The sequence below is a fragment of the Desmodus rotundus genome, chromosome 13 (genome assembly GCF_022682495.2).
Source record: "Desmodus rotundus isolate HL8 chromosome 13, HLdesRot8A.1, whole genome shotgun sequence".
NCBI lineage: Eukaryota > Metazoa > Chordata > Mammalia > Chiroptera > Phyllostomidae > Desmodus > Desmodus rotundus.
Window position 1 is genome coordinate 53,268,497 of NC_071399.1, and position 15,843 is coordinate 53,284,339.

Genomic DNA, 15,843 nt, shown 5'->3' on the forward strand with positions numbered 1-15,843 from the left:
TGGGGAAAGAAAGTACCCAAATTTATTGTTTCTATGGAGACAGATAAACCATATGCTAAGACCGTAGTTTTCAACATTGTACCAAAGAACCCTTGAAGGGTGGTGGGAGGCAAGGGTGAGCGGGCAACTTTTATCTTTTCCCCTGCCCTCCCCAATTCAGCCCAAACATTTCCCCTTACATTGATATTGCCTGGTTCCACAGTCTGAGCTTTTGTGCAATATTTCATATGGAAAGAGAGTTCCACTGCTTTAAAAAATTTTTAGGTAAAAAACCACTATTCCAGGGCCAATCCTGGATTGTGATTTCTTACAGACTCTGAGGGCTTTCTTTCTGGAAAAGAGTTTGTCGATCCCTAGTTTGGTTTAGATAATTCACTCCCCTGACAGGAAAAACAAGGCACAGGTGTTCCTACAACTAAGTGAAGCAGGCTTTTTACTCCATTTTTGGGTCTACATTGAATTTTCATAGAACCTTGGGGGCAGGAATGACCTTGGAAATTATTTTTAAACTCTTTGTTTTACAGATGAGAAAATCAAGAGCAGAGAGAGGTTAAATGCTTTGCTCAAGCTCACATAGCTAGACTGTAAAAAGCCAGGACTCTGACTCCCCACATCAGGGCCCTTAGTTGATGTTCTCTCTCTTTTTTTTGCAGCCATTTTATTCCCACTGAGTAGGTATTTTTACAAAACTGTAATTCAGGAGCTATACCATGTACATAAAGTACTCTATCTTCTCCCCTTAACGCTTCATCATCTCAAGGAAGTATAATGGACATACTTTTCTCAAAGATATCTTAGTCAGAAAGACAGGGTTAACTCACAGAAGGATGTGGAAAGGTATAACTCACAAACCAGAACCTGCTGGGAAAATTCCTTCTATCAAAAACAGTTCAGTGTCTTTTCCCCACACCTCAGGGATATTTCACACATTTAGAAGTGGAAACCAGTTATCCTGTCAAGCTCAGTATTTGAATAAATTCTTATTGACACATGGAGATAGAAGCGAAGAACAGTGTATAGACTTCTGAGTCCAAAGTTAAAAATGATTCAAAATTGACTCAATTGTTGACGTAGAGAAGCATTGGCCAAGCCAACCATTCGAAAAACTGATGTAGAAATTGGGCAGGTGAGGAGTTAGGAAATGGTTATTTCTCTGTAACAAAAACATTGGATTTAGAGTCAGAACACCTGGGTTTGGCTTCCACCTCTGACAACACTAGGTCTCTGAACTTAAGAAATTGTCTGTTAGTCTCTCTGAGCATCAGTTTCTTCATTTATGAAATGAGGTTACTAACACTTACCCCAAAGGTGTGGAGAGAATCAAAATGAGATGAGATATACAGAAGCACTTTGTAAACAATTAAGAATTGTACAAAGCCCTGGCTGGTGTGGCTCAGTGGATTGAGTGCTGGCCTGCAAACCAAGGAGTCACTGGTTCGATTCCCAGTCAGGGCACATGCCTGGGTTATGGGGCCAGGTCCCCAGTAAGGGGGCGTTCAAGAGGCAACCACACATTGATGTTTCTCCCCCTCTCTTTCTCCCTCCCTTCCTCTCTCAAAATCTTTTTAAAAAAAAAAGAAGAACTGTACAAACATTGGCATTAGGCTTATTAAATGTATAGCCCTATCCTTTCATCGACCCTGTGAGGTTAGGTAAAACAGAGATTATCCCTATTTGTCAGAGAGGCTAAGTGATTTACAAACATATAATATTAGGGGTCATCTAAATTGGCATTATTTACAAGGTAGAAACAAGATTTGGAAAGGTTAAGTGACTTGCCCTCAGTCAAAAGCTTGTTAATGTCAGGGCTGTCTAGAATCCTTGATCTGCAGAACATTAATTTTTTTACATTAACTTCTATGATATTAAGGAAGGTTAGCTAGCTAATACTGTAGATACTGGCTAACTAACACTGTAGGTTTCTGTTGGCACTTTCGATGTTTTAAATCATATATTTATCTACTAGTCATTTGCTGACCACTGGCAGTAGTGCCCTTTTAGAGTGGTGTGTTTGGATTTCTAGAAGAAAGTTAGAATTTCACATGTGGTCAGTCTTCAGGAATAGCCTCAGGTGATTGTCTCATACCTACTTCTAATGAGGATGCATAATAAAGCATCTCCTCTCCTAAAGTTAGCAAATGATTATCCTTCCCAAAAGAAATTTAAACATAAACCTCGTTCATAAAAAATGCTGACAGCTCTTTATTCTAAGCAGAGCTTACTTTTCAGTCTAAGTATTATAAATCAGCCTTCATATTTGATGATAAATCTTTGTGCCCTGGATGAAACCCAGCATTTGTTTTCATTTGTGATACCTTTCACTAAATAAATGAGATTTTCAAAAGAAAATGTAGCAAAAGGGCATTTAAACAAGTTTTGAAAGCAAAAAAGTATTAAAACTGGTCTTCTTTAATTGAGATTTTTCTTTATATCTGTGGCTTATCATTTATGTTGGATGCTAAATGCAAGACCCCACAAGGATTTCAGGGATACTCTGAAAAATATAGAAATTGTTATTACATATAAAGATTTTGAGCTACTCAAAAAAAGTATAATCTAAATATTAGGTGCTGTTATAATGACAGTGAGGTTCTTGTTTAATGACTCCTGTGAGCTCTCCAGGGAAGCGAGCTGAAGCCCCTACCAAGTCTGATTTGTCACTGCGGGAGCCAGAGTGGATGAGTGGCAGAATCAGGAGTTAGAGAATGGAAATGAATGAGTTTATATACTTTTCCCTTTAACCCAGACAGTTTTGAGGATGGGCAAATTACTGTCTGCAAAATGTGTTGGCATCCTTGGGCAGCAGATACCAGATAATTATGACAGAGGAAGTATTGGTTTTCATGGAAGTTTAGCGTGATCTATAGTAACACCAAGAAATGCTCCACATTTGGAGATCCTTTGGTTTCCTCTCAAGCATTTTATTTCCTCTGGGCACAAAATCATCCCCAAGCACATCTGAAAGATGAGAACCCAGGTCTGCAAGTCATTTTATAAGCCCCATCCTATTCCTTATGTTTGTCTTCTCAGCTGCTGTAATACTAATGAGGCACAGGCAAAGGCAGATTCTTCTGCAAATAGCACTTTCCTCACCACAAATAAAGGGAAAAATCCAAGAAGGAAGAAAAGGAAGTAGGGAAGAAGGAAGAAAGGGAGGTCCTCAACCCATTTATCTTTATTTCATTTGCATGAAAAATATAGTAGATAGATTAGTCAGTCAAATTATAGATAGTTACTAAAATGCTTCTGACGTATTTAATCAGCTATATCTGGTTTTGATAAAGAACATCCAACAACTCATTTGGCTACTCTTTGTTTAATCATAAACTAGCAACTGTGGTGACCAGTTACGACAACACTGTGAGCAGACCACATGGTCAAATATTTCTGCAGTCTCATCCATGGTTATCTGATTAGTAAGAACTTTAGCCTTCAGTTGAAAGGGAGGAAAAGGTCTAATATATTTATAGCCCTCTTATCTCAGCCAAATAAGAAAAATCTCTGTTTCCAGAAGCTGATGTTATCCCCTGGTGTAGGATTCTGTTTAACAGATTACTTCACCAGCCCTGGAATGAAAGCAGCCTGCCTGGCATCTTCTTGGAAGGATGTGGCTTAAAACAATTTCCACTGTGACCATTGTCCAATCATACTTCAGGGCCTCGAGCATACTTCCCTGGAGGAATCTTGCCGGCTCTCTCCACATCCATGCTGATCCTAGCACTGAGCATGTGGGTGACCTCAGTCGCATGCATACTGAAGCCAATAATCTCCTATACTTATCCATTGTTCAGAGCTGTGCAGATTTTAGGTTCCAAATTTATTTGTTACCTTTTCATTATATTGATAGCAAACTATGCTAATGAGATTTTTTCACATATGGAATTTCTTATGTCCTTAGAAAGTATTTATCGTCAAGCTTTTAAAAATACATTGGTAGATGGCTCTCACAATTATTTTGTTATTATTCTTTGTATTAAAAAAAAAATCTTAAAACAAGCATAGAATGATCTCCAAGCCCCCTGCCCAAGGCTCCACTCTGGCCCCCCTCTGACCGTGCCTCTTCTGTTTGGCAAAGAGTCTATGCACCCAAGGGGGCGTACCCACTTAGAGCTCATTTCTAAATCATGCTCTGGTTCCTGGGACCCCCAGCTATCCTGCTAAGATGACCCCAAGCCTGCTCCCAGGGCCTGTGCAGACCTCTTCCATCTCTTCTTAGGTCCATCATCCTAGGGCAGACTGGCCAATGGTGTGAGCCCCCAAGTCCAAGGGATGGCCAAGGGACAACTCCATGGCAGAGTGGATGGTATCTGGATGGGAGGGCTGGGTGTCCACAGACGTGCATGTTACGTGCCTCATGGTGTGAGATGGAGCCAACTGTGCAAAGAAAAGATGATGGGCTATAAGCCAGAGGCTCGTACTGCCCACATTGCCATGTCCAAATACTTGAAATTCGACACCGGCTTTCCAGCTCATTATGTGTATTTATCAAATTAGGAGGACAGAGCACATTTTATTTAACAATGTGTAGCTGGATTTACGTCTCTTAAATATTTAGACATCCTATATAAGCCTTCACTTGTACACTTGGCCCTTCCAATTATGCATTTATCTCTGTCCATTCCTATTTTCTCTGCCTCCCTTTTGGTCTCAGAAAAAGGAATCTCCCTCCTTCTCCAAACCAGACCCTCTGACTATGATCCGGATCTCCTTCCCCAGAGCCTCTGCTCTGCCACCTGTAAAATGCAGGCACCTGTCCCCAACAGCCCTTTAGGTGCTGTTCTAGTTCTCTTTTTATACCACAAACCTTTCACTGAAATTGTTGCCCAAAAGTTGCCATTAAGTCTGATGCCCAGGGATCATTAGCCATCATTCTTCTTGATGGCCATGGTTAGTGTAACTGAGCACAGACACACGACCATGTCCCGAAACCCTACATACTGGTTTCCAGGGCTGTGTCCTGCTTCTGGCACCACTCTCTCCCATCTTCACTCAGCTCCGTGTCTTTCTTCCACTCCACCAAGGAGGATGCTCCCCAAGGCTCAGGGGTGGGGTCTACTGCTCTTCTCCTTCTGTGCATTTGCCCTCGGCAGTCACATGCCCCCCAACCCCCCACCCCCAGGGATAACAGCCACATATCTGACTACATTAAATAGTTTTCTTCTCGAATGGTTCCCCAAGTGCATGACTTCAACATGTCTAAAATAGAACTCATCTTCCTCAATAACCTAACTGCCTTCTGACTTCCTATTTTTACATAACAATTATTTCTATAGGAATTTTTCTACTTTTCATTTTAACTACAATAGTTTCAGTCATTATGGGTTGTTCTTTGTCAGCTAGCATGGGTCAATGACCATTTATCACATGATTGCTGGGGTTGGAGGGGAACTCGTTCCAATTTCCAAACAGCTTATTTGTGAAACAATGTGGCCCTTATTGGAAAGGAAATCTTCCTATTGCCCCCTTGCATATATTCTTTTTTTAAATTATATTTTGTTGTTTATGCTGTTACACTTGTCCCAGCGTGTCCTGCTTTGCCCTCCTCCATCCAGCCCCCTGACTATCTCGGGCAATCCCCACACCATTGTCTATGTCCATGGGTCGCGCAAATATGTCCTTTGGCTACTATATTCCCTATGCTGCACTCTACATCCACATGACCATTATGTAACAACCGTTCAGTACTTTTTAATTCCTTCGCCTTTTTTGCACATCCCCCTGCTGCCCCTCCTATCTGCAACCATCAGAATGTTCTCTGCATCTTGTTCATTTATTTTGTTTTTTAGACTGAATTGTTGATAGATATGTATTTACTGCCATTTTATTGTTCATATTTTTTATCTTCTTCTTAAAGAAGACCCTCTAACATTCCGTATAATATTAGTTTGTTGTTAATGAACTCCTTTAGCTTTTTCTCATCTGGGAAGGACTTTATCTGTCCTTTGATTCTAAATGATAGCTTTGCTGGGTAGAGTAATCTTGGTTAAAGGTCCTCACTTTTCATCACTTTAAATATTTCTTGCCAATCCCTTCTGGCCTGCAAAGTTTTTTTGAGAAATCAGCTGATAGTCATATGGGAGATCCCTTGTAAGTAACTAACTGCTTTTAAGATTCTCTCTTTTTCTTTAACCTTTGGCATTATAATTAGATTGTGTGTTTGGGTTCATCTTGTTTGGGACTCTCTGTGCTTCCTGCATTTGTATGTCTATTTCTTTTACCAAGTTAGGAAAGTTTTCTGTCATTATTTTTTTGAAATATATTTTTTTAATTTCTTACTCTTTTACTTCTCCTTCCAGCATGCCCATGATGCAAATGTTAGTATACTTGAAGGTGTCCCAGAGTCTCCTTACCCTATCCTCATTTGGCGGGGGGGGGGGGGGGGGCGGGATTCTCTTTTTTTGTTACTGTTCTGATTGGGTGTTTATTGCTTCCTTAATTTCCAAATCGCTGATTTGACTCTCAGCTTCATCCACTCAACTATTTATTCCCTATAAACTGTTCTTTATTTCAATTAGTGTACCCTTGATTTATGACTGGATCTTTTTTATGCTGTTGAAGTCCTCAGTAATTTCATTGAGCATCTTTATAACCGGTGTTTAGAGCTCTGCTTCTTGTAGATTGCTTCTCTCCATTTTGTTTAGTTCTTTTTTCTGAAGTTTTGTTCTATTCTTTCATTTGGCCCTTGTTTCATTGTCTCCTTATTTTGACAGCACCCCCCCCCATGTCTGTTTCTATGCATTAGGTAAAGCTGTTACTCTCCCATGTGTGATAGGGTGGCCCAACGTAGTAGGTATCCTGTAGAGTCCAGTGGCACAGCCTCTGTGTCAACCAAGCTGCGTACTTGAGGTGTGCCTACCATGTGGACTATGTACCCCGTCCTCTTGTAGTTGAGCCTTGATTGCTGTTGGCAGGTCCAAGGTCAGCCACCACTTGTGTTCTGCCCAGCGCCACCTATCATAAGCTACAAAATGAACTGCAGATAGCTGCTACTTGTGCTGAGCTTGGCAGTGCCCAGGAGAGGCCAAGCTATGAACCAAGGCTTCCTGCTGCTATTGCTCATCCTGGGGCCACTTAGTGAGAGGTATAGGGCTCGCTGAGGCCATATGCTACTTGTTTGAGAGATTTTAGGAAAATCTGAAGCATGAGCCAAGACAAGCCATACATATGGGAAAGCCCATGGAAACTGCTTGGGTGGGCCCAAAATTTGTGTGGGGCAAAGCCTCAGGGAATCACCAGGATGGAGCAAACAATGTGAGCCAGGTTGATGGAGTGTCAGATACGGTGCCCACCTGCTAGCTCTGGGGGAGGAGGGCTCAGAAAAGGAACAATAGCCTCTGCCAGCACTTCTGCATGAGAGAAAGCTATACCCCCAGTTCTCACCCTGCTGCCAGATAATTCAGTTCCTCCCCATATGTCTCTGGTGCCTGCCAAGCTGCTGCCCCTGCACTGAAGCTCAGAGGGAGTAAGTCTGAGTAGGTCTGTTTGCAGGGCCTTTAGGAGAAACTGCCTGCACTCTAGAATTGTCTGTCTTCCACAGCCTCGACCCCCGCTAGTTTTTACAGTCAGAAGTTATGGAATGGGAACTTGTCTTCCTCACACTGGAACCCTGAGCTTTGGGGCCTGGTGTGGGGCTGGGCATCTTTATAGGGACCCCTTGCTCCCTAGATATCCCTCCCAGTTTTTATCCCCCACACATGGATGTGGTACCAGCCCTTTCTGCATCTTTACCCCTCCTACCAGTCTTGATGTGGTTTCTTCTTTAATTTCTTCTGTAATTGTAGGACTTCCATTCAGCTCAGTTTCTGATGGTTCTGAATGATGGTTGTTCTGTAGTTGTTATTTTGATGTGGTTATGCAAGGAGGCAAGCCATGTTTACATATGCTGCCATCATGCCCAGAAGTCCACTCTTGATTTACACACATTGTTAAAGCAAATTGTGCAATAGACACACTGGGCACACTCATAGATACTGGAATTCAAAGATGAATACGAATGGGTTCATCTTCAAAGAACTCACGAGTTAAAAAGAAAGACATGTAAAGAAATAGTTGCATTCTCCCACAACTCCTTGAGAAATGTATTACATATGACAGGTGTTCAAAAGACAGCTGTTGACTGATGGTTAGTTGATGAATAGACAACAGTGATTCTTAAGCATCTTGTGCCATAGTACTCCAAGTACTCCCTAAAATATTTTGCCCCAGACCCACACTTAGAATTTTTTTGCAGATGCCTCAGTTGCCCAGAACCCTGAGGTCTATTTTAACATTTATATGAACATCATAAAAATTCGTATAGGTTGTAGAAGGAGAAAAGGGAATTTGTTGCCAAACTCAACAGTTGGAGAGAACCACCTTGCCCCAATTTTAGTTTTCCTCAGGCCCCAAACTTCTTTCCAGATTCTGTAAAACAGAATCTATCTAGTCTCTTCTCAACAGATAGGACTTTCTCGTGTACATTGTGAGATAGAAAAAATTTTAAGTATTTTCTAAATTGGCAAATATATGTTATACATCATCAAGTAAAAAAGCAGGTTATAAAATCACACGGGCAGTGTCATTCATTTTTAACTAAAAACTCTGTCAATGTAAATGTGTATACGGGTGAATGTGCAACCTCTTACACATACAGTGGAAGGAAATAAAAGCCTAGAGCTTACACAGCAAAACATTAACAGAGGTTATCTTTAAGTAGTGAGATTATGAATAATTTTTACTTTGTGCTTTTCTGTCATTTTTACAGTGTATATGTTTCAAAACTTTTATGTTCAGGGAAAAAAGCACATGTGTTAGTTTTCTATTGCTGGGTAACAAATTACCACAAACATAGCATCTTAAATAAAGACCCATTAATTAACTAACAGTTGGTTAGAAGTCTAGCCAGGTTCATCTGTGTTCTCTGCTTAGGGTCTCATAAGGCTGAAATAGGTGTCAGTCAGGCTGGGCTATTGTCTGAAGGTTCTGGGGAAGAATCTGCTTCCAAGACCATTTAGATTGTTGGCAGAATTTGGTTCCCTGTGTTTGCAGGACTAAGGTCCCTGTTTCCTTGCTGACTGCCAGCCAGGGTCGCTCCTAGATGCCACTCTCACAGCCTTGCTGCATGGCCCCCTCTATTTCAGCCACAGATAATTCCCACAAGTCAAATCCCCTTATGCTTCAAATCTCTCTATCTTTCTCCTCTACTACCAGCCAGGAAAAAACAAAAAAACCTCTCTACTTTTAAAGGACTAGTATGATTAAATTAGATCCACCTAGATCATCTCCCTTTTGACCACCTCAAAGACAATTGATTAGTAATCTTAACTATATCTGCAGAATCCCTTTTGCCACATAAGGTAACATGAGTGATATCCCATCATATTCACAGGTCTTTTCCCCACTAGGGGAAAAGCATTATATAAGCCGTCTGAACCAGGGAGGCAGGAATCTTAAGAACTCTGCCTACCACAATGTAAGTGTGTTGCACCTGTGCGCATGCACATGTGTGTGTGATTTTTTTAAGTCGCTCCTTAAAGTTAAGAACAGAATTCCTGGTAGCCCCTGAGGCCCTCATCACATTTTCTGCCTCCTGCTGGAGAGTAGAGATCACATGAGGAGGGACCAGAAGTTGAAGGAGTCAGGAATTTGTCTTTTGATAAACACATATCCCTCTCTCTGCACTTCTCCGTGGCCGTATGTTGAGCAGTTCTGGATAACAGACCAAAGACTTGGAGGCTTATAGGTCCAATGATGAATCTGTAGTTGACAGAGCTTCTAACTCTCTGATTGTCTTGCCTATAGTATGACGTCGCTGGACACTCTGGAGATAACTACAACATTCCTCTGGTTCCAATTAACAAAATCCCCAAGGACAATAAGCAAAGACTAGAAATTCTGAAGGTAAATTCATTTAATTACCTTTATATTGTGAAAACTTTTACTAGATTAGGCAAAGTATCTCCTGGTCACTGAAAAAATTCACTGAAAAAGCAAAAAAATGGCTACTTGAGTTTTAAAACTTAAATGCCAAATGGGATTATTTGGGAACATTTCCTGGTTCTAAAAGTCTTAACCACATACAAATATTACTGTGTTCTTCAGTCACTCCAGGGCACCAGTTCAGCCGACTCTCTTGGAGCCTTCTCATCCACGTGTAGTAATTGTTATTGTGCATCCTCATGGTCAATAGAAAAATCATCACGTTTGTTAAAAAAGGCATTTCTCACCCAAGGTTTTTGTGCCACATTTGTTACCCCCAGACAATGCACGCCCATGCTCAGTTCTGCATGAGTGGGGACCACACGTTAGAGGGGACAGAACACGCCATCCGGGAAATTGTCAAAGAAGAAGCTGACGAGTACTTTGTCATCGTCCTGAGTGATGCAAACCTGTCACGATATGGAATACATCCTGCCAAGTTTGCCCAAATCCTGACAAGCAACCCTGAAGTAAATGCTTTTGCCATTTTTATTGGATCTTTAGGTGATCAAGCAACCAGGTAAGTGTTACCTCAGGATATAGCAAAGGGAAGGTATAAAGATACTTGAGTCCCTGGCACACTCCACTTCATGGGCTCAGCATCTTGAGGGGCAGTGGGGAAGACAGAGGGAAACGGAAACTAGAGTTGCTCCCCTGATGGCGCTGATAGTCTAGTTCAGAGGATGTGATGTTCTAGCTTATGTTTGGATGAGCAACAATCATTTTAAATTAATTATTTTTCAGCTTATATTAAACTTACCAACAATAAAATAAATTGCAAATTTATTTGTCCACTAGTAAATTAAACAGTATCTAACACATTTTGCACTTTACATCTAGGTCCCAAGTTCAGTTGTAATCAGTTCATGTTCAAATCACACTCAAAGGGGCACACATCTACTATTTTCCTAGCATAAGAGATTGTGTATGTCTATATAGTATATAGAGGCATATGCAAACATTAAATACTATATAATTTATATCTATATATACACATAGATACAGACATGTATGTCTATACACACATACATAGAAACATATATCTAGATATTTCTATATGTCTGTATATAGACTATATGTCTATATATAGACACATAGATAGCTATATGTCTCCCTTACTGGGAAGACAAGACAGGTGAATCACGTGGAGACAATGTAAGATAGTATATATAGTAAGATGCTATACTGAATATACTGAACGTTCAACAGAGAAATTTATGATCAGTCAGTAAATGTCAATGTGGGTGATCTGAAAGCAGAGATCTGGAAACACTTTCAGTGACAAACACACTAACATTTCTCTTTTTCAATTACTAATAGGAAGGGCTTATGCTTTTTGTCTGCTTAAAATACTTGTAAGAAGAGAAATTATATCTTCTCCCACACCAAAATATAATTTCTGCCTAAAACTCAAAAGGCCACACGCCTTTTTATTATTCCATCTTTTTTACCTGCCGTACTTTGGTTTCAAGTCCTATATAGACTAGGAAATGTTTTAGTGCCCCAAGTGCTGGCATTTTTTCTCTTTCTGTTCCTTTCTCCAAGCTGCAGGATTGCAGAGTAAGGTTAAGAATAGACTTAACATATGTAACTACAGTCACTTTATTACTTTGTATTTTTCTCAGTTTTGTATGTTAGCCTTTTCTAGAACTTCAGTGTCCTCGAACACAAACCATGCCTTTCTACCCAGATTTTCTTTACGACCAGCCCAGTGTTAAGCAGACAGCAAGCTCAGCAAATACTGGTTGAGCTGAAATAGCTATTTTGTCTTTCTAGTGAACAGATCCTGTTTGAATACTTAAGCACAATAATACCCTTGTGGTTTCCTAGGGAAATGGTCCAACATCCATTGGCAAAAGATATGATGCAGAATTAGCTGGTGTACCGGGCATGCCAAATGCATGATACTACACAGGATGGTTGACTTTTATTAAATGTCATTTGAAAACCAAACTTTGTTGGCACAGTGAAAGGAGGCGTTCTTTTGGATAGAATTTTGTCTTGCACTTTTATTGCCTTCCAAAATGGCCCTTTGTTCCAAATGATAAATTGGCATTTTAAAAAATTATCATAAGCCTATATAACCTCAGTGCCATCAAAGCAGCAATTGCACAAATCAGACTGCATTTCACATTATGTGATATGGTGCAGAAAGAGAGGGGTGGTGGAGAGAAAATAACACTTGGGGTTTGCCTGGGCAACATTTTTTAAATTTTTTAATTGATTTTTTAGAGAGGGGAAGGAGGGGGAAGAGAGAGAAATATCAGTTTGTTGTTCCACTTACTTATGCATTCATTGGTTGATTCTTCTATCAAACCCACAACCTTGGGGTTTGGGGACAGCGCTCTAACTGGCCGAGCTACCCGACCAGGGCCTGGGTGGGTAACATATTTTGAGGCTTGTTTTCTAAGGCAGGAAAAGTTCTTAGAAGTACAATGTGAGGCCAACACACTCACTTGACCCACGTGAGCTAATCTCAGATTGGTTCCTGGGGCTCTGTTCTGTCAAGGGAATATAAAATACCAGAAAATAACAGTAATAAAAGGGAGAAAAAAAAATTTCAAATCCACTGATTTACTCACTGAAAAGACCTTTCCTTCAGTTCACTGCTTTCAATGTGCTCTCCCTGTTGTTCTTCCAAACCTTTCATTGCCTAGTGACAGCCCATTCAATTGCAAGCAGGGGCAAGGTATTAGGAAGTAAAAAATTTCCTTTCCTAAGAAACCACTTGGATGCTGTGGTTTGTGGGGGCAGGAGGTGGAAGGGGAGCCTCAATTTGCAATGGTAATTTTCTTTCCCTCTCCATCCTGGCAGGCTCCAGAGAACTTTACCAGCTGGCCGGTCTTTCATCGCCATGGATACCAAGGACATCCCTCAGATTTTACAACAGATCTTTACCTCCACCATGTTGTCCAGTGTTTAAGAAGTGCCCTTCATCACCCTGATTCCTGGGATTTGCAATAAGATGGGAATAAAGAGTACTCTGAATAAAAGAAGACGTAGTCAAATGAACACATGTAATAACTGGATAATTCTGACATTCCTGGCTCTTCCTACACCTTGGCCAGTAATCAGAATTCAGAAAAGTACCCAGAGGAAGGCTTGTGCATGGACATCTACACCCATTGATAGCTTTACAAATAATTAGAGAAAGCAAGTTGACCTGCATTTTATTAACTGTAAGGGTCAAAGGAAGGTCATTTGACAGCCAGTTTCCAAAAAGAGAATACCTAGCTTTTGCCTTAACACATCTCTGGTCACCTAAGACAACAAAACTGACTCCAGCAAACTAAGGCCTGATGCCACATTCTGACATTCAGTACAAGTCTGTACAAACCCACCCAACCTGTTCTTGTCCAGTAATTACTTTTATTTCTTCCCCCACTCTGTGTTGTCCAACAATGACGTTACAGTAGTAAATCCACTGAGAAGTCCTAACAGCAGTATTATTTTTATAAAAGGTTGGGTTTTCTCAGTAATTCCATTTTCTTGGCCAAAACCAAAAGGAATCAAAAGATCCTTGAATTGCTTCCTTTCCCACGTGACTTTTAAAAGTTTCTTGAAATAATAAAGAGCAAATGTCCGTTCTCTATGCTGTCAGGAGCAGAAGGATGAAAATGTCTGGCCTTGAGTTTCCTGGTTCTTCTTGTTCTTCTAGTGCTTCTCAAAAGTGTCACACTGCTCCCTTCTGATTTCTAAAATGCAGTGCTCAAAATAGCAAATGCTTCTGTTTTTACCTAAAACAAAGTAAAAACAAGACAGTATGTTTGAACTGAATGATAACTGGAAATTTCTTCAGCTGTTAAAAAAATACTCTTTTCAAGCCTCATTCTTTATCTTTGAAAGTGTACCTTACTCCCACCCCATCTTGGGCTGACCTTTATTTATCAATAGGCTCAATGTCACTTTGTTTAAAATCAAATGCTTCAGCAGAACTCAGTCTCATTCCAACCATATAATAAAAAGTTCCTTTTTGACCTGACCAGCTTGGCTCAGTTGGATGGAGCATTGTCCCATAAACTGAAGGGTCACAGGTTTGGTTCCTAGTCAGGCCACATACCCAGGTTGTGGCTTCAGTCCCCGCTTGGGGCACGTACTAGAAGGCAACCAACCAATGTTTCTCTCTCATCTCTCTCTCTCTCTCTCTCTCTCTCTCTCTCTCTCTCTCTCTCTCTCTATCTCTATCTATCTCCCTCTCTCTCTGAAAGCAATGAAAAAATGTCCTTGGGTGAGGATTAAATAAATAAATAAAGTTCCTCTTCATCATTGATGGCAAAGTTGGGAACACTGGACACACCAATGTATGTGTGCCTTTTAAAAATGATTAAGTTGGAAAAACTAGTCTTGTAAATAATGTTACCTTATTCACTCATATATATATATATACATACACACACACTCATATATATATACTCATATATATTCATTCATACATATTGACTCATAATGTTAACTTATTCATACATATATTCACTCATAATGTTACCTTATTCATATATATGTATATAGTAGTGAAATTGTGTGGATCTATTTTATTTTAATTATTTAGAGGAAATGAAAAAAGCTAGCACCCATCTGTTCCACCACTCTATCCCCCTATTGCCAGTCAAAGAAATATAAGCAACCGGATATCCAATACAGCGTTACCCAAAGTGTGTGCATGGCATGTTCTTGGTTTTCTAACCAGAGCTTGCTCTGTGTGTTGAATCAATGTAAACTGCAATCCAATAAGTACCTTTAAAAATGTAATTACATTAATAAAAATAATATAACAACAGCAGGTAACATTTACTTATTATGCACCAGGTATGCTAAATTATTTCATATCTCATTCAACCCTCACAACAATGCATGCAAAATAGGGTTTTTTTACCTCATTTTACAGATAAGGAAATTGAGGCTCAGAAAACTTAAGTTGCTTTCCCATGATATTAGACTATTGACTATTCATTGTACTAATAAAATCCTCATTTACAAATAAGGAAACTGAGGCTTAGAGGAGTTTGAGAGAATAGACCATGCTCACTGTCAGGCAGGCGCAGAGCTAGACTGTGCCGGTAGCTCTCATGCTTCTTTATTCTTCCAAACCTAGACAGCAAGCTCTTGCTGCCTCTTTCTTCTTTCTCCCACTGCAGTTTCTCCTATAAACTGACCATAGAGCTCTCCCCACTCCTTGGTACTCACAAACTATGCTCATATTCAGGCACTCAGAGGTGAGTGTGAGAACCAAGGACATGGGACACTGCTGCAGGGACATTTCCAACTACTCCTTCCTGGACACAGCAGCAAACTGAGCATGTCCCCATCCAAGTGTCAGTGTAAGCCCTAGGGATGCCGCTCTACCAGAAGGTCACAGCCCCCAAAGCCTATAGAAGTCCAGTGTGAGAGTGATTGACAGATCAGCCGTTTAACAAATCTCCCCCTTGTGTAACTACCTGAGTGAGCAGAAGCCATTTTTTTTTAACATGGAAAGAATGTTCTCAAGTGTTTTAATTTACCTTTCCCCACTGGCCAGACATCCTTTGCAATTGTTCTTTAAAAAACAAACAGAAAGCATACAACTCCTGGCTTTTCTGATTTGTAAAAGGGAAGAATGATGGAGGAGGGGAGGGGAGAATGAGAAAATGAAGGGTTTTATTTTCAGTTCTTGTAATACCTAAGAAGTGTGTGCCTTTATTATTAAATGCACTTAATTATCGACCACTCCAAGCTGTTCCCAGGCCCTTCTGAGAGGCAGGACATTATAATAAATGCATTGTGTGCCTCAGGGGGTTCCACTGAAAGGCGTCTAACCCTGTCTGGTCTGTGTGGTGAGCCCCTGTACTGCTGAGAAGGTTCATTGTTACGCGTGAGCAGCCAGGAGGAATGAATGCTGTGAATGCTGCA

General features: G+C 40.5%; 1 protein-coding gene and 1 long non-coding RNA gene across 2 annotated transcripts in view; one reads left to right on the forward strand and one right to left on the reverse strand.

Annotated features, from left to right (window-relative positions):
* VWA8 (von Willebrand factor A domain containing 8) overlaps positions 1-12,936 on the forward strand; it is a 388,865-nt gene extending 375,929 nt beyond the window's left edge. Inside the window, exons 43-45 of the mRNA XM_024569321.4 lie at positions 9,781-9,879; positions 10,239-10,477; positions 12,772-12,936. Coding sequence (XP_024425089.3) covers positions 9,781-9,879; positions 10,239-10,477; positions 12,772-12,880 — 447 coding nt within the window. The 3' untranslated portion in view covers positions 12,881-12,936. The remainder of the gene's footprint in view (positions 1-9,780; positions 9,880-10,238; positions 10,478-12,771) is intronic.
* A 467-nt stretch (positions 12,937-13,403) lies between these two features.
* LOC128779838 (uncharacterized) overlaps positions 13,404-15,843 on the reverse strand; it is a 41,190-nt gene continuing 38,750 nt past the window's right edge. The window contains exon 3 of the long non-coding RNA XR_008425914.1: positions 13,404-13,694. This is a non-coding gene — a long non-coding RNA (uncharacterized lncRNA). The remainder of the gene's footprint in view (positions 13,695-15,843) is intronic.